The 24,549-nt window shown below is 40.8% G+C and overlaps 1 protein-coding gene across 1 annotated transcript in view; it reads right to left on the bottom strand.

Annotated features, from left to right (window-relative positions):
- THSD7B (thrombospondin type 1 domain containing 7B) overlaps positions 1 to 24,549 on the bottom strand; it is a gene marked incomplete at both ends in the record, with an annotated part of 260,266 nt that overhangs the window by 159,803 nt on the left and 75,914 nt on the right. The window contains 2 exons of the mRNA XM_080346865.1: positions 15,661 to 15,858; positions 17,452 to 17,607. Coding sequence (XP_080202991.1) covers positions 15,661 to 15,858; positions 17,452 to 17,607 — 354 coding nt within the window. The remainder of the gene's footprint in view (positions 1 to 15,660; positions 15,859 to 17,451; positions 17,608 to 24,549) is intronic.

The raw sequence follows: 24,549 nt of genomic DNA, 5'->3' as shown, positions 1-24,549 counted from the left end.
CCAGGGCAGATGGGACAAGGCAAATAGCATGACTTCCCAGTCACGAGCAGCAAGGCAGGGAGCAGTTCCCTGTAGCAAACTATGACGTTGTCTCCTACATTAAGGTGATCTTCAGAGATCAGCTATCCCAGCTGCAGAACCAGAATTTAACACAACTCCTTCTGAAATCTCGTCTCAACCACATTTGGTATGCAGAGGAATACTCCGGTGTTAAAAAGCAAGAGGAAACGTTTTTCTTTGAAACTTGGTAAGGAGAGCAAGATTGTTACCGGCTCTCAAGCAGTTAGTTGAAATGTATTCTGCTACAGACCTTAAAGTCACCTCACTGGCAACATAACCTCCCAACATATTGAAAACCAGCAGGAAGTGTTGAATTAAAACATATATGCTAACGAGCACTCCTACAACCATGAATGTTTAATCTGGTTTTTCACTAGCCGACACTGAGCCCCATGGCTGCTACGTGGTTCTGAAGCCTTGAGACAGGTGAAGAACTAGAGGGAAACAGCTGTAGAACAGGGAGCCACAGGAAAGCAGCGAGAGGGAAAAGTCTCTGGAGAAAGCCAGGAGCTGAACACGCTCAGCACAAGAGGCGAGGCTGGTAACGTAACATCTGGACTGGGATGGAGCGGGGAGAGAAGGGAGCTAACGTGAGCACCGGGGAAGTCTGCTTCTAGATTCTGTAATCGCGAGGCTATGTGTCTATGATGTGTAAAACACTTCCCAGCAATATTTAACATGTTACTGCTTATGTGCTGTGTATACAAAGAGATGCAAACAAAATGAGATTTCAGAGAGCGTGTAATACCGGCTGACTGCAGCGGGTAAGTTATTACGTACCAAACTGCTGGAAAAAGGAACTTTTACACACCTTTGGGGTCTTATCCATATATCTTAATGTTCTGGACCATGACAAATGATTGGATAACAACTCTTACTCCCCTTGTCATCATCCATCTTCTCAGGAGGCTTATTTCTTCAAATCCTGATGATGAACCTCTGTAGTCACTTATCTGAGCAGCGAAAATTTATTGCCTTTACTAGAAAATGAAATTCTCCTCCAGGAGAACTGCAGTGGACACAAAAGGGCAAATTTCCACCCTGGAGTATGTGGATGCATTTTCTTTCTCTTTAGTGGGAACTATATACATTTATCCCATGTCAGAATTTGGACCAAAGGTTATCTCCTGTGTTAATAAGAATGGCTAATTTCCAATTAAGTAAACTTACAGATCATAGAGATGACCTATTGAGGAAAAAAAAGAGGTCCCATAGTAATCCTGCTTTCAGTGCACATCTTTAACAAGGCTGCCAAAGTAGAGTCTCCAAAATACTCACTAATTACATTAGACTGCCTCCAGCTGCTGTCACTGACAGAGAACAGGCAAAGTTTGCAAGGGACTGACCCACCAAGGGTTCAAAGATTGTATGATTATTTTGAGAAAGCCTTGAAGGACTCAAGAGAGAACAGAACTGTGGAACAGAGTACTGCGAGGCTGATTTGGACAGAAAATACTGCCATAGTCTGTGGACTTCATGAGCAGCTGTATAAAAATATCCTGGCACAGCTGGGAACAGCCCCCAACCTGATGAAACACAAAAGCACAGAATAGAATTAACTCCATGGTATTCACATTGGACTTAAACACATGGTATCTCCTGCAGCTACTGGAACCTGTAGTAGAGACTAGAGTATAAACACAAGACAAGCTGTAGGGCAGAAGTCTATACACTGAGCTGAAAGAAAAGCGCCTTGGTTTTTTGTGTGTGTTCAATGGTGGTTGTGCCAAGTACAGGGAGAGCCCAAATTAATACCAAAGATGACTGAGGGATCCAAACGTACATCCCTGAAGAAAACTGACTTCTTATTTTTTGCCTGAGAACCAGCTAATCTGTGCAAGTTGCCTGTACTCCTGAGAAGAAACAGTACTAAGAACGGTCTTTCCAGACTTCGTATCAAGTTGCATAGTTTGCCATTAATTAGCTTAGAGTTAAAAAGCTCCATTCCAGTTCCACCGTACAGGACGGGTTGAAAGAACTGCAGGTGCCCAGAGTGACACCATAAATATTGATCACGGTGCTCGTTCCACTTCATTAGCCACAAAGTGAGCAATGGTCCTCCAGGGAGAGGAGAAGGCAGATCCAATTTTAATCAAACAGCCATACTAAAATGCAGACCTCATGGAATATTATTTTAATTACTGCTCTTTACTCTTGCCAATTGCAGTCTATATTAAAAAAAACGTATGTGTCTGGACAGAGTCAAAGCCTCCAGCTGCCAGGAAGGTGTATCTCCATGACATGAAGCAGCTCTACACGACGATACCCAAGTGAGCTCTGCAACCAGAAAAGCCGTTTTCCAGCCCAGCACCTCACGCTGGGCTCGTTAGAACCACAGTTCATTAACCAGCCAAACCTTCGTGCTACCGCAGCTTTAGTTTCTGAGCCACAATCCGGTCTCTGGTAATGAAGGGGCCGTATGGACTTATTAGATTATTCAGACCCACCTACATAGTATAGTACATAAATCCTCAACCATTTAACCTTCAAAATGTATGTCTGGGAACACTGCCTGTGAATATTTGAAAAGGATTACGGGAAATGTATTAGTTGTCACTGAAAATGAAAATATGGATTTCAATTGAAAGTCCATATAAGGGGGTGTTTTCCCCCCAAAATCCATTAGTCTAGTAGCCATGCTGAACAAAGGGAAAACTGTGCCGTTAGCTCAGACGATGCAGGGCAAGCTGATATACTATTAAAGCCACATTTTTATCTACTGAAATAAAACATTTTACTTTTTTATTTTTCTACTTTAATCAGAATATAACCTCATTAAATGACAGTGTGTGAAAAGAACATACAAACTAGAAAGAAAATATAAAAACTTTCTGAATAAATTAATGTTTATTGCTTCTAGACTTTGATATTCTGGTCTTTACTACTTAAATGCAGTTTAAATGTATTACTTGCCACGGCCTTTACGTTAAACCCAGTAAGTCTGCAATTTGCGATAAAATTCCTTATCTCTCTCTTTCTGAACCTACGCAAAGATCCAAGGTTAATTTGCAGATAATATTACTTCATGAAATAATTATCTTAGCCTATATTACTTAAAATAGCTACATTCAAGAAAAGAAATCTTTTAAAAAAATGAAGCTGGTACAGCTGCAGGACGGAGGCTGCTCCCCCCACATTGGCACCATCTTCCCTGGGGTGCAGGGTCTGGGTACCCCAAACCCAGAGCAGCCACCCACATGTCCTGCTGGCCCAGGGGTCAGGACCAGGATGCTCCATAGTGATGCGGGTACCCAGCGCACAGACACCCTTGTGGTGGGGAGGGAAGGGGACCCGGCTCTGTGCAACCTCACCCCCCCAAGCCCTCTAACGCCAACAGCAAGGCTGCTGCCTTCCCCTTCGCAACCCCAGCACTTGCTGAAAAATTACTCTCTCGAGCCATTCGTTCTCATCCTGCTAATTTTTCCAAACATCTTCCTATTAAACTATACAAATATATTCATTTAGTAAACATCCCATTAACCAGGTCAGCGTACAGTAGTCACAACTTATTAGAGAGCAGCACCAAATCAGTCACAGAAGCAATTATGCAATTGTGGAGCAGACAACTCACTTTAATCTTAATATGGGGCTGGGGATGTACATGCCAATGTTCATTCCCATGACTCATTCATTTCCAAGGACTGTACGCCATTTGTTTCACCCACACTCACATAGTGCTCTCGTGTATTTTGATTTGTAAGCTTTGTGGACTGTCAGAAAGTATGAGATCAGTGCTTCACCTTTCACATTAAGGGACTTTGTTATTGAATTTAAGGATATTCTGTCACCCTTCAGCCCTTTAGCTGGGCTAAATATTCCGATTCAAGACCTAAACAGGTGTTTATCTCACACAAGAAAAAAATAATAATCCTTCTAGCACTATTTAAAATAGATGATTGTAGAGAAATCAGAACTAAGATTATGGGATGCTATAGTTACACCAGGGAAAAATTAAGTGGGGGGGGGGCGGGAAAAGTGACTTTTAAAATAACAGCTGTATTTGAAGGCATTCATTTATTTGAGCACCTTGGGAAAACAGGCTGCCATATAATATTAAGAAACACGAACAAGCTCTGTCAACCACAAGCAGCACCACAGACATTTTGAAGAACTAAATAAATAATGTATTAGAACACCTAGCCTACTCTGAATTAATGCAGACTCTTATGATATAAATGAACAGCAGTAGTGGAACTATTTTCCTGGGATTCAAGTCATATATAGCATTAAAAGTAAAGGTCTTACTGACAGGCAAGAAACTGCTGTCTCTAGATCTCTGCAGGGAGAAATTTGCTAAATTTACAGTCTCAGACACTTTCCAAGAGAGTTATCAAATGAGTTGGCTTTATTTGTCAACACCACAAAGAACAACAGAACACCCTCTTGGCTCCAGTCTCCTTTGCCACAGCACCAAGCACAGAACAAAGCACTGACTTTGTATGAAACTTGGGAAACATGGCGAAATGGGGCGTGGGGGGGACACCATTATTGCTTTATTTAATGGAAACTTTGCATCTGGCAACAAAAAAATGAACTTCAACTTATGGAATCATCTTGGTTTCTACAATGTCTCACAAGCAGCCAAGACCCACCTCCCACCTGCTTCAAGCACTGATGGAGCCATTTCTACAGAACGGCCCAACAGTCGATCACTAAGTTCATGAGGACTTCCCAGTCCTGCTTGGTATTTTATATCTCACGCACATTGGCCAGTAACAAATGGAAACAACCCCCAGGTCGGGGCAGACTCGGGTGCAATGCCACAGGAGATGTGGAAAGGGAGCAGAAATGGAGCTCACACTGCCTAGAGGTGACTTTGTCCCTCCAGCAAAGCACCCTGGGTTCATCCAGTCCCAGCAAACTCCCCATTTGCTTGCTGGGGGCAGATGGATGTGTTGACTCATTCACCTTGTTTCTCCTTTTTTCTCTTTCTGGGCTTGGTAATTACCGGGCCAATGGCAGGGATCATTGGTAGCAACACCATCATGCAACTGATGGCAAAATATAGACCACAGGTCCCAGAAAGGCACCGAACAAATTCAGGCTTACAGTCTAATTCGCACAGTCCAACAGGAATTTTTAAATAATGCATTTGTTTTAAGAACCATGACAAAAGGATATGTTAAAATAATACAGTATGGAAGGACTGCGCTTCAAAATTGGAAAATGCATCCCAACAATACTGGATGACTCAGTCTCTAAAAAAACTCCATCTCATCTACACGTTCTCTTCAATAGCTTTGCTCTGACATTTGCAAACTGCCTAGAGATAAAAACAGAACAGGCTGTTTATTTGAAAAGGAACTATGAAATATCTTGTCCTGTTATTTGTTTAACTCTTCTAAACAAAGACAGTATCTAATTTGAGACAATTACAGATGTGCTTCACACAGACAGAAAGAAAAACACCGAACAATGGAATTTTAAATTGTTCTCAGTCTCCTGGAAGAGCTGATTTTTCTCGATTCACTAATTTACATTTACTCTGGCGCTTCACAAAAGCGACCTTTTATTAAATAAGAGATTCAATTCACAGATAAACAAATGCGATAATGTAATCTACACTCAAAATAATAGCTTTGCTTCAAAGTTTTGGGGGAATTAGGAGTTCTCCCTTTTTGTGGCTGCTCTTAGCCCATTATTTCTTGTCACAGCTTCAGAGCTCAAGTCCCATAAGCGAGGTCCACTGAAACATGCCAGGATCTGCATGAGGATGGAATCCCATCCCACAGAGAGCGCTGGATTCCCTGGGGAATCTGCCAGCATCAGCAGGACATTAAAGAGCATTTAGCAGCCGCATCCCATGGCCGTTTTCCCCGCTCTGCAATTTCTCTACCGTTTCATCTCATGTTCTTCTCTTTCCATTACAACCACCTGACTAATCACAAATTGCTGCCTAATGAAGAGTCCTGGCATTACAATACTCAATTAGAATTAAGAGGAAGATTTACTTTTAAAAATGACAAACCAATGTCCTTCAGAGCAAATCTCAGTAGTGCAGCACTAGCCCCAAGTTTCCAAGTCCTGAATTCTTAATTAAAAGTTTGCTCAAAACTTCTTATTTTAAGGGGGGAAGCCTTCCCTTCCGGCATTCACGAACCTCAAAACAAGTGACTAAATTTGTTTTTAATCAGCTCTACTTCATAACAGCTTAATAAAAATAAATTCAAAGAAAGTGCAACACACATCTTTAATTTCCACTCAACACCATTCAGAACTACTGTATGTAGGTGGGTCTCACAACCATTCCAGTCCAACACATAACATGCAGCACCAAAGGAATTCTAGCTACAGAAAAAGCCTCCTGCAGGGCCACCCAGCAGGAAAGGATTAAATTACACAAAAAACACTCCTCTTTTTTCCTCCGCTAAAAGGCTGTGGTCAGAGATCAATGTGAGAAGCTGCCTATTGAAGTTAGACTCAAATTATTCCCTTATATAAACCTGGGGAGGAACTACCTGCTGTCCCAGATCCTGGGGCAGCTCCTTCCCCCGGTGTGCGGAGCAGGGAGCACAGGAGAGCTCCTGCCTGCTCCCAGCCTTTGCTCCCCATCTCTCCTCTCCCCGCACCCCAAATCCTCTGCAGACCAAGGCAGGGAAGCCCCCAGCCCCACACGCTGCGGGTTGTTAGATACTCACTGCCAGGTCTCAGCCTCCTGTCTGCAGGATCGGGTTTAGTTTATTTCTTTTCATACCATCTGATGAAAATTAATTTCTAGGTACTACCTGATACAGAACTTAATTGGCTTATTTTGAAACAGTTTTTTCTTCTACGAGTTATATCGTCTGAGTTGGATTCCAGCCCACTAAACCTCACAGAGTGCAATAAAATACAGCCAGTCATTTCCTTACCCTAATGATCTTCTGTTTAATTTGAAGCCTTTATAATGTTTTGTCTATTTCTCTTGGAAGAAAAGTCTTGGCTAAAACAATTTTGAATGGAGAATTGGGCAATTTTCTGTCTATTAAGAACCTGAAAAATACCAAATGCATTAAAAACTGTCTTCTGGCTTGTTTTAGCCTGCCATCCTAAGGAAATCAGGAGATGCCATTATGCTGTTTATCCATCTGCTGAACACCAGAAAATTTATTAATGAAAATGAAATTTGACAGAGGGGCTGGTCCCTTAAAGATTTAAATGCCTACTTGAACAACCAGCCGAGTGTTGGAGAAAGTCAGAAACCATTGTCACCACCAAGGGGAAGTTGTCCCTCTGGACACGGGCTGGTCAAACACCAATGCCCAGAAGGGGGCAAAAAATGCTTCAAGTATGTACAACACGAATCTTTTCCCATTCACTCAATTTTTTTTTCTTAATTAAGTATTTTGTGAACATCTCTGCAAACCATCAGCCGTCTCTGCAATATGACAAGTTCATAAGGGCTGCTTAAATGAAGGGCTCATGCTTGCACAATCCGTGCTGAGCTTTCTTTCAGTTTAGCTACAGGATCCTTCCGAAAAGTTGTGTGAATGGTGTCATATACACATGCTGGAATATCTGGTTGAATACAAATTACTTAAGGATGGTATTAATACAAAAAGGTTTGAATTCATGTATTTCAAGGGGATATTATGAGTAGGAAACTGAAGTCCAAGGAAGTTTTGAGGTCGCAACTGTGTAAAAAGGCTCTAAAAACATCATGTCAAAACATGACTGATGTGCATGGTATGAGTAGCCACTGGTTACCTTCAGAGAGCCCCTCTGAACACATCAAAACCAGCAAGGGTGGCACTAAAGCATAAAATGCCTTAGAGACTCTGCTTGGGATGAGGAAGATAAAAAGATGTCACAGAGCATCCCCATTTCTTTTATTCCTCAAGACTGTGTGCCCGGTGCTGTGTTTGAGAGACTTAACACAAACGTTACCAAATCATGTACAAGGAGTGAGGAAAATATCTAGGTATGTTAAACGATTCCTTTGCTAATAGAAAAGCAGTGAAATCGTTAACTGCTCTTGGAACCCGTTTAATCCCAAAAAGCAGAATCCTTATGAACAAGATTAACCCTCACTACAACATCTTCCATCTGCTCCTCCTGGTAACTTCAGTCACCTTTGGGTCACAGATCCAGAATCCTGTCATTTTCAAATCGAACCTTTTGGCCTCCATCCTCTTCGATCCACATAAAGTAATTCTAGAACTTTTCATCTACTTACCTTTCAAACACACTTCAAGAAGGATCCTATTTTGCTCACTTCTCCCCTTTGTTGAATCAGTGCTCCCTAAGAAATAAAATAACTCTCTAAAAAGAGTATGAAGTCACATGTATGTGAAGTTATGCTTAAAGAAAACAGCCAAACAGGTATTTTATGCTGCATGCTCCATTTCACTGAGAAAACAGGAATTGCCATTGGCACTTCTAGGTATTCTTCTTGTTTCTTACTGAAACAGTCTGGGACTTTTGTCTATAATATACTGTAAGGGGCAAAACCAAATAAATCTATTTTAAGATTTCTTTTCCAGACTTAAAAAATTGACTAAAAATACGTTCGCAGTTATAAAATACAACACAGGAACCTTATTTCAGTCTCATTACTGAAACATTAAAAAGCATCAAACTCAATAAAGAGTCCCTAGACATTAAAAACTAGTTTATAAATAGCTTAAAAGCATACACTTGCACTAGCCACTATACAAGTATTAATCCTTCTGTACAGTTTCTTCAAAACTCTTGCACCAATGTAACAGGCTACAGGTCACACACACATACCATGCTCTTTAGGTAACCTTTACCACGAACTCAGATCAACTTATGTCAGACTTACTCTATAACACTCAAAACATAAAAGGGCAATACAGATCTTGCCGTAATAAGTGTTGTTTATAGTTTTCTTAATGTTATAATACCCATTTCTGAAAGGGCTACCTTGAACCTTCATTCCAAATCTACAGGTGTTTCAAGCTCAGGTTCATTAAAAACAAAATCAGCACCTGCTGCTCCATCTCGTTAGTGCAAGTGGGCACTGGATCTTTGAAAATCCACCTCTCTGCTCAAAGAGCCATAGGGAAGAAATGGCCTTTGCCCTCGGCGTTTTAACACTGCTCTGAAGTCTAGAAAAACATCTTTCAGAGACATTAGGTACCAAAAAGGAACACTAGATACTGAAAATAATCATGGTTTTGCATAGAAACTTACGTGAGGGCATTCTGCATCAACCACAATCTCACACTTAGCTCAGCTGGCACAGAAAACTATTTTCACAGGTAGCTGTAATACCTTATATTGACAAGCATAGGGAGGATGAAAGCTGGCTACATCCCTCATCAGCTCCACTGGTATCCCTGTGTGCCAACCACACAGAGCCAACAGCTCCACTGGATACTGATTAGAGCTGCCTTCTGGATGACGCGCACAAATCACGTCAGCAGCTCTCGCAAAAGCACAGCCACACTTGAGATGGAAATCACGCAACGTATCTGCATTGAAAGATATAGAAAATGAATCAAAGGACGTTTGAGTTTGTCCTCTGGATTCAAACCCACAACTTTCCAGCATTGGATATTTCAGCCTGTACTTTAGCACAATATGCCTGACTCTAAGACACAGATATTTATGCAAATGTAGCTACTACAAGAGTTGCTTATAGACTTTTGAGTTTCTATTCTCCTTGGCTTGTGGGCCATATGTTTGCTATGATCTTGAATGAATTAAAACTGTTAAAGCGTGACTAAGCAAAGAAAGCTCATACTTTTCAGCCACTAACCCTAACATTAACCTAAAGCTGATTTTCTATTTCTTCAATTTCAGTTGAGGATGCAATGACAATAAATTCTCTTGAATTCATGATGGTGTCTGTCCTCAGACTGTCACTGCACTGTCACTGCACCACTCCCAGAGCAGCTCACAATCTGCATTTTGTCTTTCTAAATGTTTGCAGCAGGCGACATCAAATATTTGGCATGGTCCCAGCTGCTGTGAGGAGAGGTTTGATGGAGGTAACTACATCCACTCCACCTGGCTTGTAAGCAGCCAGTCTGCTCAAAGAGCACACCTATCTTTATGACTACAAAAAAAAGGGTCTCAAATCTATTGAATGAACCATACACGATGCTTCAGTATTCCTGAAACACTCATAATACTCATCAGCCTTGCTACTACAGTGCAACATGCTTCCGCCAAGTGAGATGTATGGATCCTATCTCACTGCTAGAAGGTTCTGCAAGCTGCATTTTAGGATTTGTGTTCTAATAGTGAGGAAAACATACTGGTTTGGGATCAGCCGCTCCAACGACAGGGTACGGTGGGGTACGCTCATGCACTAAGAGGAAGAATGAGGAATGTGGTACAGAAGCCTGAGCCCCACGACAGTAATCGAACCTGCAGGCTTAGAAGAGCTGGAACCTGTTTCATTTAATTGATTGTATCTGCAAGTGTGTCTAACAACTGGATAATTTTACTGTTCCCTACAAAATAATTCCAAATCTTGCAGCTGTAAAGTTGTCTCACTTCCTGTTTGCATTTACATGAACAGTGCATAATGTATATGTATTAATCACAGCCTCGTAAGGCAAAACTCCCGTTGTGAGTTCTGTCCTGCTGATGCTGACAGCACACAAATGTGACCACAGCAGTGTACAGGTCTGTCTTTTTGAACATCCATGATTTCACAGAAGCTGAGACAAAACAGTTCCTCATCCACTGACTGAGCTATCAACTTCTAGCTATACCTCATTCTCTCATTTACTTTGTATACATAGAAGCACACGCTCCACTTGCCCCTCTCAGCAAGCCCAAGCCCTCACAGGTATGCTCTGTGCACAGGAAAAAGCATCACTGAGAAAACCTGATTTTCATTACTCCTTGCATTAAGGTCAGATTAAAGATAGGTGCATGTTCATGCTAACTTGAAAACAAGCATTTTAATTTTACAAACAAAACTGCTTCTGTTTCTAAAAGTTGCAAAGAATTACCATCATCAAAGCTTACGCTGTTCTCATGGGAGAAACAAAATCTAGAAGTACCATCAGACGTGTGTTGTGGTTTAACCCATTGTCAGTCAAACCAGCACAACATGGTGTTGTGTCACCGGACACAACGCATCGATGGAGATTTAAGAGCTTATTCTGATGTGTCAAAAATAACTTAGTTAAAACTTACTTTCAATAAATTGAACGCAGTAAAACTTCTCTCCGAGAAATTAAACAGCCCCTGCAAATTCATTCTGTATCATTAATCCATTACAAGATGAAAAATCAAAAATCATCCCCCGGTAAAGACTTTGCTGAGATTTCTGTTAGAAAGGAACTTGTCAGAAAGCTGCTCGCTCCATGGCCTCGAGCAGGAATAGATGCAGACATCCCCTCTCCTCGCAGCCCCTTCCTTCCAGAGCTGCTGGGGACGCTCCTGCCACCAGCTGCACCTGCAGGCAACCACAGGACGCGGCGTGATGGACCTGGAGCACCGTCAGGTAACGGAGCACACCCTTATTAATATTCTACCCCCAAAGAGTCTTCAGCTTCCGTAAGTGCAGAGCGTCACTGTCAAGCGCTGGCAGAACATAATATTGGATCTTAAAATAACACTGCTTTGATTACCTTACTTCCCTTTACTCTTCACTTGAATTCCAACAGGATTGCAATGTCTGCTCTGTCAATAGAGCTGTGTGAATAATGGATTTCTGTTTGGGCGCCGAACCAAAAAAGAAAAGGAAGGTAAAAAATCTCTAACTGTTTCAAGTAGAATGAGGAGAGATTGGGAGAGGATTTAAGAAGAAAGTAATTTCAGGATAAGCCAAAATGTTTACTCTAAAGAGACTTCATTTTAGGCTTAATCTCGTTCATTTACCAAAAAAAGCAAACATTAAACATTTAAACTCAAAAAAAAAAGGCTGAGAGAAAACATTTTGATTGTCTGAAGTATCATACTCTGGTTTCACAAATAAAACCGTCAATTGGAACAGAAATTTGGAAATAGATGTATTTCACCCCACACTTATTAACGCTTAAAACCAAAATCCTTCTTGGCAAGCATCACATTGTAGATACTGACTGTCCAGAACCAGAGATGACACAGAAAACAGAACAAATCTGTTGTGCTGAAATGACTCTTACCAGTCCTGACAGAACTGCAGGGACAGTATAAAGGTGTTCTGCTAAAAAGCAAAAGAAGCAATGGGCCTAAAAGTTTGGTGAACACCCTTATTTTGTTGATTTCTTCTAGTCACCACCCCCTGCAATTACACCCTATTTGTTTGATGGTTTGTGGGTTTTGTTTCTGTGGGGTTTGGGGTTTATTTTTCTGTTGTTGTCTGTTTGTCTGGGGGGGTGGAACATGTGGGCTTTTTTAACGTTAGTACCAGGAACTAAAAGGGAAAAGGAAAAGCATAGGTTTAATTATCTGGTGTAACACTGCAGAAATGATGACAATGGATTTTTTTACCCGCATTTCTTAGTAAAACCAACTGACTCCAGCAAAATCCCATTACCTTTGCGTTAAACCTTGTTGCCAGTCTAATAATTTCTGATTAAAACAATGAAGCCCTTAGGTATCAATTATTTCATACTTTTGATTATTTAGACACTGATGTTCACTATCACAGAGAAATCATCTTTGTTACTAATAGTTCTTCCGGTAGGAATCAGAACAAGCAGAAGCAAATTAATAAATGATGACATGGGAATTACAACAAAATAGACTGATGGACTTGAGGGTGTGATTCTGAATAATAACATTTTACAGTCTATTCAAGAGCATTGCTAAGAGGTGAGATTTAGTTTTTACAGTATTGTCAGAAACATTTACAAAAGGCCTGAAAAATGAATTGCTACTTCTATGAGTCATCCTTGTGAATTCATGAATTTGTTGTTGTAGTTCCTTTTACACATGTTCTCAGTGCAACCAGTTGCACTCCCCATCATAACCGCTGCTCCATTCACAAGCTATAATGTATGTAATTTCTAAAAGCCACAGTTCGGTTCAACATTTGTCTTGTTTCAATCTATTTTCCTATTATTTATACAGCCCAAAAGAGAGATGGAAAATGATTTTTAAAAGGGCTCCCAAATTCCTCCATCAGACTGAACGTAACAACATTTATATGTTAATTCCAGCTGTCTGTCTTAGCATCTAAACCAAAAGACTGTGAAACTACCTATGAAGACACATGAGCTCCTGTTTGGACAGAAATTCACGCACGGACCCCGAGCCAAGCGCTGCTCTCTGAGGGGATCAGCAGTTTTCTGTAGCTACTACAACGTTCACTTCCCTTTGTGTAACCACACCTGAAGTGTCTGCACAAAGGCATAAGAGGCAGAGCACACAAAAGATGATTTAGGTCCTCGTACTCAAAAAATGAAATGCAATACATTTTGGTTAGTGTCCAATTGCATATTAAAGATGAGCAAGTTTTGACCATGTCCACGGTTTTGTATCTGCTGAGCAGCAACATTTAAGGAGAGCAAGTGAACTGGCGAATTACTTTCATCTGGTCAATGCACAGTAATGTTTGTCAGTTCTAATCAAGACTGCCCAAATTCAAATGTCAACTACTTGCAACTATCTGATCAAGGACAGATTACAAACAGGAGGTAATTCAATTCCTTCTTGAACAACCTAAAGCAACGACTCTGAGAAAAATCACAATTCTTAGGCTGTCTGTGGATATTAAAAAAAATCTATATACCTATATATACATTTCAAATAAATTATTTGATCTGAATTATAGATCCATGTACATAATGATACAGTTATGTAATCCAATTTTCAGCATCGTCATCCATTTTCCTGTACTGTTCTTCTGGCCTCACAGAAAGCCCCAAAAATATCTGCTGTCCTTCACTAGCTAAATAAAAAACACTTTGCTGAAAAATCTTGTTTGGAAGAAGGATGCAAGATAGGCCTTTTCCCATTCTATGGATTACTTCATTGCATCTTTACACACTAATTTCAATTGATTTATTACACTTCTGTCCTCTGATGCTACAAATGAGGTACACTGAAAGGATATGGACCAGACACCGAGAGTTTCTCGGAAGTATCATATGCATGTTCAATAACTTATTAACAGAGATTAGAGATGCCGCTATGTGGGAGCAAACAGCTAACAATGACGAAGTAATGAGATGATTGTGGTTTTCTCATTGCTCCTCATCTACACCAACTGCAGCAAATCACAAACTACAGATTCCAGTTACTCCCAAGTTGTTCAAGCTCTAGCTCAGGCCAGTAGCAGTTTGTTACCTGGGTCAGTACCACTAAACCTTCTCAACAGAAAGGATGGCTTTCTAAATCACAAAGAAAGGGCATTACAAGGGGCTCCAAAGGTGAGGTTTCAGTTGGAGAAAGAAGTCCTCTCTGCTATGGAAGACTGAGAAACATGGCCAGTTCCCTTCCTCTGCAGTCAGCGTAATTAAGGATTATACACAATCAACATACTCCATGCCCAAATGAACTGTTCAGATGATGATACATTGGATTTTTGTCCATAAGAATTGTTTTTTTAACCCTTTAAGTGCTCAGTGGTAATAGTGAGCAACAACACCAGGCATGGATGATAGAATAACTGGACGAAAGAGTGGATCTTAGTATATGGAGCTGAATTCTGCAAGAGATGCTTAAGTAAATGAGAAAAACAGCACATAATGCAACTACCCTAAATGCTTTCAGCAGGATAGCTACTTGCACGGGATTTTCAACTTCTATGTAATGTGAAGCATTAGCATATGCCTTAAGCTATTTTACCCGTAATTGATACATCTCACAGTTTCACACGACTCCCTGCTGGCTTCTCACTACCAACTATTCCAGGTAAAACAGTTGTTTCAGCACCATGGAAAAGAAGAATTCTCCGTTTCAGATATATTTCAGGCTCTAGAGTTCCACAATTTTGCCACTTTTGCGATGATAGCACAGTCTCACTGTGACTAAGGACTGCAAAACCATGCTCCATGTAATTGAATCTAAAGACCTGACAACAGTGACCTTATCAAGAAATGAAACTTTTGGCTGAGGTTCAAACCATGCACAAGCAATAAGCTCTTGCTGGTTGTTTGTAAACGTCATATAAAAATGTACTTATTCATTATTAACAACTTGTAAACTGAACACACTGCAGGTCTCAAACTGCTGCCTAATAAAGTATTACTTAGTATGATCATTTCATTTACATCTAGTTCTTGTATTAATTTTGGCAGCACAACCGAGCATTCCTTCTCATGATGGTTATTGTAACGAGATAAACATTTGGACCGCACAATGAAAACTGAGGAGAGAAGACATGCTAGGGGCCGGATTAATTTTGTGAATGTCCGTAGTGCTGCTGGCCTTGGTGACAGCCCTATTTCAGTACAAGTTGTGCAAAAAACGGATTTTAGAGAGAACCAGGCCATTAGTATCCCACTTTGGTAGTGATAAGGCCAGCAGTGACAACACATGACCTGGACCGGTGAGAGGTCTCTCTGAGGATAAAACAGAACAGAAGGCTCCAAGCAAAATCCCAAGCCATATCAGCACCAGGCTTTTGTGAGCACCACGGGCAACTCAAAAATCTGAAAGCTCCACAAAAAGTCAGAAAGAAACAATCATAATTAATCACGGTTTCTTTGCAGCAGAATGTCATTTAAAAGAATGTCATGGGTCTTTTAAGACTATACTGTTACGTACCTTTCTTGTTCTTGCATATGGCTTTCACGATGCGGTTTCCAGGTCCGCATTTTCCGTGGTGAGTCACACATATTCCTTCTGAAAGGATCCACTCGTAACACAGTGGGTCTTCACAAGGAATAGATTCAGTTAAATGAGGACAACCTGTCAGGGTGCCTACAGGATCTACGATCACTTGCCTGTGTCTCATTCTAAAGCCTGGAAAAAGAGAAACTGAATTAACTGGACAACAGCAAAAAACATTTGTACAAATAATCTAATAGCAAGAGAACTATATAGGGCATCTGGAATGGGGAGATATGAAGACAAACATGAGTACAACACTTACAAACTGAATTGATTGGGATGGCACTCAGCTGGATGTGTCCACATTCCGGGTAAGCAAAATCTAATAGTGTGTAAAGAATTCCAACAAACCATATTTTTCCCATTTGTTTTTCCCTTTCATCAAAATTAGATAGAAATATACACGTCCAAATATAGAAATTTGCCATTGATGCATTTATTAATGCAACAACAAGATTAAGATAAAAAGAGAGAAAGAGTTAAGGAACTGAAGATACAAAGGACATCTATATTCTGTCTGGGAATCCACTAATAAAAAGACTTGTTTTGAGATACAGCAGAGCAGTTTACTAAGAAATTAGTATTCTGCCTTATGAAGGTGTAAGGATCCCTGATACATAATGCATATCAGACCTCTTTGAAATGACATCCTATTAAATTGGAAGATTCAAATGTAAAGTGGAAGAAAAAGGTTACAGAAATAATGAAAGAATTGATTACATAATCTACCTCCTTCTGAATAAAACCAAAAGTCATGTTGCTGTATAAAATGCAGAACTAATACGCACGTATCTTTCATCGTGTTTTGTTATGTAAATGACACAGAATTCGAAGAAAGCCAGGGAAAAGTAAAATACATGTTGGTCTTTCCCACAACAGTCTCAGACAAGGGGCAAATATAGAGCATTAGTGGAGGCCACACAGAAATGCCTTGGCCATGAAACACAGAATGAAAAACAACACATTTTAGGGAATGTATCACACCAAACCTCCACCATTCTCAAAATAGCAAAAAGAAATGATTCAACACAATTTAAAAATGAAGCAGTTCTGCAAATCTTTATACTTAACCATATATTTTTATTATTTCTTTTTAATTTGAAAAATTCCGACTGGCTCCAATCACTTTGAAAACTTGTGTTGTTTTCAGAAAAGAGCAACATCCCAGTGATAATATTAATTCCCCGACACAAACTCCAGCAATCGCCTTTTCAACTTTGAGCCTTAGGAAAGGCTCTGCAATGGATCTCCAAGTGTTACAGCAACAAACATGTACAATAGTCAATTCAGATCCAGGGGGTTAAAATATATTTGCACACACTTCTTCCAGGAATTTAAACCAAACCCAGAACAAAGAAGACAATCTCTCGGGTGAATCTAAACGCCAAGAAGGCAGGAGGGATACAGCTCAGTCCTGACACCCTCCAACCTCACCCACGATTTGTCCCAAATCCAGGTGTGCAGCGGGACTGCCAAGGGGATCAGGCTTTTTCCTTTTTGACAAGATCCGTGTAGGATAAGATCTGAAAAGCCTTTAAAGGTCATATTCCACTCCTGTACGCACATCTAAGAGCCTCATCCTATGTTAGATTAATTTTTAAAAAAATACATTAAGCTCCCAACGTCGAATTTGACACCACCACTTTTGCAATCTTTTCATAATACTCCATTACCTGCTCGAGATCCCCTGATGCTGCAAAAGCGCTATATACAAGTAGCCATTACCTCTTCTTCCGTGGGGGTCCTGGCAGTTCTCGGGGAGGCAGGGACCCCACACCGCCCAGGCAGACACCACGCACTGCGACGGGCACGGCACGTTACACAGCTGGGAGGTGGAGGGAGCAGGACCCAGGCAAAGCTTCCCATCAACTGGTCTAGGAACTGAGAGGAAAAAGAAAAGGTGGTGGGGGGGAAACAAAAGCAAGGCTGTAACTTTGCCCTGAGCGATGCACAGAGCTCAGGAGTTTACTGCTGGCTTCAGATTTCCCGAATGCACCAAAATCCAGCGCTTTTTTAGGGTCTTATCTCCCCGAGCAAAAAGTTAATCCTCTGTTCAGCAAGCCACGTAAAGTATTATCTAAATGATTCATATTCAGCGGGCCAATTAAGAGCATGCTTAATGGTAAATGGGTGCTTTAATAATAAATTCAGTGCTGATTTTCTACAATGCTGGAGCCACAAACTGGAATCTAATCCCCTGCATTTATGGCCAAGAAGACCTCTTTATGCCGTACTGAAGAGGAAGATGTATAAGAAGGATATCCAAAAGACTCACACTGCAATTTGGAGCCAGGAAGGGGATGTCACAGAAGCCTGAGCACAGGACAATTGCCCCATAGAATGGTTTGGGTTGAAGGGCCCCTCCAAGCTCCCCCAGTTCCCCCCCTGCCATGAGCAGGGACATCTTCACCAGCTCAGGGTGCTCAGAGCCCCATCCAGCCTGGCCTGGGATGTCTCCAGGGATGGTTCATCCACCACCTCTCTGGCCAACCTGGGCCAGGGTTCCTGTTCCACACCTGCTGCCACCTCTAGATGACAGATGCAGAGTCCAGACCTTTTAAATTTCTTCCTCTACTTTCACTAAAATTGAGCAGAGCTCTCGTTTTTTTCTCCAGAGACACATGCAGAAAGCACCTTTCCTGCCTGGGAGGCGAGACAGGTACTTGAGTTTGCTGTACCCGAGGCAGGCATGGATCTCCAAACTTCTTCCAAAAGACCAGCTGAGCTCAAACCCTGCCAAGTACCAGTTTAATTGATACCGACAATAAATTCAGAAAGCTGATTCCCTTTGTATTTTCATTTATCATAACAGATTTCTACTTTCAATTAATTTCTCTCGCCTTTTTATTCGGGGCAGAGGGAGAAAGGAAAAGAAGGGGAAAGACTCTTAAATCTGTCTTCTGAGTCATTATATGATATTGCATTTTAATTACACTATGGGCTGAATTTGGCTGTCTCTTTAGATAAATCAATATCAAAGCAGTCTTTCAAAAGGCAAAGGCCTGTTTGAGTTTACTCTGCCATGGTATTACCAAGAATTCATTAATTTTCATAGCTACTGAGTTTGCTTTATGCTCATTTTTATTTTTAATGTCTATTTTCCTTTGCTTCCATGCATGGAATCAACTTGAAAAGAATTTATAAAAATATGTCCAATATATGAGTAATCTTTTCTTTTTCTGATACTTCACCGTTTTCTTTAAAATGAATCATTTGAAGAAAAGCACTTTTTCTTTTTAAGCAGAAGACTTCAGTGCTCAAAATCTCAGTAAATTTTGATTTGCACATCCTGAAACTGAGACTCGAGACCAATATCAGTGCTTATGGTTCCAGCTCATTGGAATAACAGGATTAAACAACAGCTGTGATTTAATCCTAGCCTGAAAGATCATATGTTAGTAACAAAGACCACTCTGAGGCACCATAAGGCCTCCGACATGTTCACTTAGAGATTACAGCAGGGTGGAATAAATCCAGTTCACCTGAACGGTAAAATAAACAGACCTTTTCTAGAGACCTTGCAAGTGAAATGACAGAACGAGATAAATATTTGAGTTATAAGCATAAGAGTATGTATTTTAGCCAGAAGGCTCATGCACGGCTTACCCTGCCCTTCAGCATCAAGCTTTGCAGAACTGTATCATTTCTGGAGATTTCACTTGAAGGAATGAAAGGGAATAAACTTGGGTCCATATGGTCAACTCAGGGAATAAAGTCCAGTCCTACTCCGCTCTAACTCAAGGCATCATCATTAGCAATGGCTCTTTCTTCCTCACTGATTTGTAGATTGTTTTGATATTGCAACTGACCCATTTAAATCTGGATAAATCTCAATAAAGCAGGTTGGTTCTCCTGCCTTGGAAACAAACCAGCTATGAGCAGCGGTGCCAAGTGTACTTTAAGCTCAGTTTGGATAAAAGAAAAACAAGAAAAATGTGTTACAAAGCATTAAAGGAGGAGGATTTTGTTGGTAGGCTGAGCTTACCAGCCATCCCAGACTCATAGAAGATTCCTTCCTACTCTGGAGGGAACCCCTGCCTTCCTCTCCCTGCCAACCACCTTCCTGCTCCTCTTCCTCCCTTGGGCTGATGCCCCAATTAATTCCAGCATTAGGAGCTTTTTTCCCCAGGACCAAGTTCCTACTTGTCTCTGGAACAAGACTGCTTGGTTACTCACTTTCTTAAGTAATTCTATATACTCTGAAAAATACATTCTAGGTCTGTGTCACTTTATACTCTCTCTATATTGACTACGATCCGCCAGTGAAAGTCTTCAGGAATAAGACAAGAACATAAAAATGTAATAGCATCCCTTTCCAAACCCAGGCAGGTATAAAGGGTTACAACTCCCAGCACAATCGCCAGAGGGACTGGGTGGACCAGCAGGTTCCTCTATAAAAGAGTTTCATCCCTTCTTCAGACATTTGATTGACAGCTCTGATTTCCATCAGTTTTATTTAGAAGGCTTGATGTGATTTTCTACTGCTATTCTTTCATACTCTAATAAATACCTCTCTTTTTTTTTGTTGTTTTCATGAACAATAAGGTGGGTTTTTCCTGTGAATCTTTTAAATGTCAAAATTCTCACACACTTCAGCATTCAAAAAGGTGCAGAAAGCTTGGCTGGGGACGTCTTGTTCAGGAAAAAATCCTCACATTATGCGTGTGATAAACAAACACAGCTGCTAGGACCGTCTTTACGTACTGGACAGCCTTCCCATTTTGCTCAATAATTGCCTTTGTAATAGCATTTGCATACACTCATATAGAAAAAGTGCTTTTTGTGTAATTATTTCCCTTGGAAAAAAATGTTATCTACTTTTTGGGGGGAAAGGGAAAGGCAGACATCGGAGAAGAGTGAGGGGGGAGGCAATATCTCTGATTCAAGTAGCAGCTTATTTATTACACTTGTTCATACCTTTTAAAATCCTGTGTTCTTCCCAATCTATAGAACAAATGAGAAAAAGCAATCAAGTACTAATCTGAGAGCCTCTGAAACATTGCACATTTCTATAGCTGTTATATTGGATCTATCCTTTATAAATGTGACTACAGCTGTTCCCAGCACCAGTGTCTGCCGCAAGTTTGAATTTTACTATTTGCTGTTATTTTCAGATTATTGCTACCAGCAGGAGATAATAAATTGGGTTCTAAAGTATCTTGTTTCCTTATATATTTTGACTGAGGTAGTGATTTGGCGGAAGAGTGGAAGAGGAAATCGGCTCTCATATGATTATTTCCATAAGGCAATTTTAAGCCAATAAATAAATTGTCTATGACTGCAGTCATACAGACACATACTTGCAGGCATACATACCAACCCTATGTTAAAAAGCAATGATGACCAGACAGAGGGAGAAACGTATAGGATGGTATTTTGGTTGCAGCAATTCCTTTCAAATTTAGTTTTCCACTCCTCGGGAGGTAAATAACACTTTTTTTCCTGGACCTTAACTTCACTTCCCTTTGACAATGAACATTTTTGATGTTAATACCTGAATAAGACATTTCTAAATATCACTAACAAATCTGGAATAGACACAAAGAATATCAGGACTGCCTCTTATATACTGGTGCAGCCACATTTTAGCTAATATTTAATTCTCAGGGCGATAAATACAGTTGTTTACCATACATTTTGGCAAAACTAAGCCAAATTAATAATTGCCAAGGTAAAAGAAAGGGATGGTATATCTTTGTAAAAGTTGTTACTTTTGCCTTTGCCAGGACTTAAAAACCAAAGACACTTGGATCAATACTAAGGGAAATTACCTGAGAAAATCACAAAGGAATGAGTTGTGATCTAAAAACACCTACATGTGTAAAACATAATACGGATAAACCAACACAACATTTGTAAGTAATTTCTCTAACCTGAAGGGCTTGTTTTTGTAGCAAAAACAAAAGATTAGACAAAGGAGAAGTCATGAATGTAATTTTACCAGCCCGGAAACAGCACCGACCATAGTCCAGTCCCTCTCTCCATTAAAAAGCTTCAAGCGCCCCATGTCTGGTGGAAAAGGTGTCTTTATGCTTCTAAGAAGAATCAATTAGCTTTGAAGCCACAAGGCACAAAGTTGGAGTCCTATTTTCAATTAAAATCTATTTAATAGACAAGAAACAAAGTATGAATAGAAGGCTAATCACAGCATGAAAGAGGGTTAATAGCGGATTGCCAAGAGCAACAATGGTTTAATGTATTCCAGGACAATAAAGAACCTCACAATTTTATTAAAGTGGCACAGGCTATTAGCACTTGATGGAATAGGAAGTTTTCCTGTGTCCATATCCTGTGCTGGGGAACTGGATCCTGATCCCAACTGGGATGTTGTGTTGTTACACCACAGCAGAATTGGTAACGATTATCGATAGAAACTGCAGATTGAGTTGGACTTGATGACCCTTCAAATCGAGATATTCTATGATCTGACAAACAGAGTGAGCACGGGTGTCCCACTGGCACACGACTGAGCAGACCAGAGGTGACAAGTCATAAAGAGCATCCAGAAAAAAAACACAGAGGCAACAGGGATGTTGGGACACCAGCAAACGCAATGATGGGGGGAAAAAAAAGAGAGGATTCTCCAGCATGTTTGAACTTTGCTGGCTGTTGTCCAGAAAAGGTCAGCAGATATTGGACATCACTGGGACACACCACCAGAGAGGCTGAGAAAAGCCACAAGGAAAACAGGGAAGAAACCCCATAGGTGGCCACATCTGGAGTTCTGTGTCCAGTTCTGGGTTCCCCAGTTTAAGAAGGACAAGGGATTACTGGAGGCAGTCCAGCGGTGAGATACGAAGATGATGAGGGGCCTGGAGCACCTTTCTTATTAGGAGAGACTGAGAGCACTGGGTCTGTCCAGCCTGGAGAAGAGACGCTGAGAGGGGATCTCATCAATGTTTATAAATATCTCGAGGGTGGGTGTCAAGAGGATGGACCAGACTCCTGTCAGTGGTGCCCAATGACAGGATGAGGGGCAACAGGCACAGACTAAAGCACAGGAGGTTCCATCTGAATATGAGCAGAAACTTCTTTACTGTGAGGTGCCAGAGCCTGGACCAGGCTGCCCAGAGAGGCTGTGGAGTCTCCCTCTCTGGAGACATTCAAACCTGCCTGGACAACTTCCTGTGTGATCTGCTCTGGTGAACCTGCTTGAGCAGGTGGGTTGGACTGGATGATCTCCAGAGGTCCCTTCAACCCCAACCAGTCTGTGATTCTGTGATATACTTCACGGATGTCTCATAAGAGGTTGAACTTTGCCTGTCGCTAAGTTTAGCATTCACTCAACAGAAGGTGCACCAAGGAGCAGAAATGAATGCCACACCACTGCAGGAATCCTGGTACCAAGAGAAAAGCACCACGATGGATGTGTCTGTGATACTGGGACGTGGCACAGGTGGCCCCAAGTGAAGCCAGTGACACGCTAAACTCATCCCCTCATGGCTTGGTGACACCAGTTCAGATCCTGAAAGCAGCAGGGCTGCTCCTTGCAGAGCTGGCCCAAGTTAACAAGCTCAACTTATCCCAAATGCCTCCTGTTCCAGGACCAGCCCAGCCACCACTGGCTTCGTTATCTCTCCCCAGTGTCCCAGTTTGTGGTGTAGCCTCATACACACAAATCCTTTTAGTTTTCATCTGACTCAACATAATTGTTTGAACACAATGCAGCTCCCCAGTCCCATAACAACAGGACAACAGGACAAAATTACTCAGAGCAAACCGTCACTGTTTTGAATAAAATTAATTTAGTTCCACTGGCAGGAAATAATGACAAAAACACAAATGCAATTAAAATCTTAACTTTCAAAGATAAAACCTTGAACTAAATCCTAGCATCTCATGTGAACTGACTGGGCAGCATATTATTTACTGCATACCAAAGCCAGATATATAAACAAAATTATTTATAAAGCGATAAATATTTCATGGTCATATCAGATAGCTTGTTGACAAAAAGGGCATATTCTTTATAAGGCACCTTTCAGAAGGCACGCTTCCTTCACTGTCAAAGTCTTTTTATATATTATTCTCTTCATTTAACTTTAATTAGTTTCTAGACATGAGAGAACTTAATATTACACCTCTAGAAGACATAAGGGTAAATGTTTTTTTTCTCTAATGGATTCAAACTAGAATTTTTGAAGCAGACATTTAAACACTACTGTCAAGCACCGCAACAATCTGAACAAAATCATTTCCTCTCTTGCATCTAAAGGGTTTCCCCCCAAAGAAGCCAGCTGTTACATATTTATTTTTCCATTATGTGAGTTGTATCTCGTAAATTCTGGCCAGCATTTGGTGAGCTTACAGATCAATAACTCAGCATCCAAGCAATATAAATCTGACGCAGACTCGCCTGAATATATTTTACACTTCAGAGGTGTATTTCTCATCTTTTCGAGCCAGTTGGGTCATCCCAATGATAAATAACTAGTTTGGGATGACAGGGATCCTTAGAGGGGATTTCTTCCATGTGAGAACATGGTTTCTGTGATTCCGGTCAGCTGAGCCCCGGGCTGGATGCTCGTGTTGCTGCACCACAAGCCAGTCGAACAAAGCTTTTTTCACACCTCTGCTGACCATCAGTTCTCTCCCCTCTATGGTCCTAGTCGAGTTTTCTCATTACTAATATATTCTACCCTATTCCTTTTTGATTTCATAAACCAGAACAGGACAACAGGATTTAAACATCAAAGTCCCTAAATTCTAATTTCCGTAGAATAAATCAATCTTCTCATTTCTGCAGCTTCACCGGCATAAATTTGAAAAGAAAAAAAACAGCACGCATTTAATATTGGGCTTGTACTCCACACTGGGTTCATA

The sequence above is a fragment of the Nesoenas mayeri genome, assembly GCF_963082525.1.
Source record: "Nesoenas mayeri genome assembly, chromosome: 6".
Taxonomy (NCBI): domain Eukaryota; kingdom Metazoa; phylum Chordata; class Aves; order Columbiformes; family Columbidae; genus Nesoenas; species Nesoenas mayeri.
The sequence above is the reverse complement of the archived record's forward strand: the minus strand, read 5'-3'. Positions and strand labels throughout refer to the sequence as shown.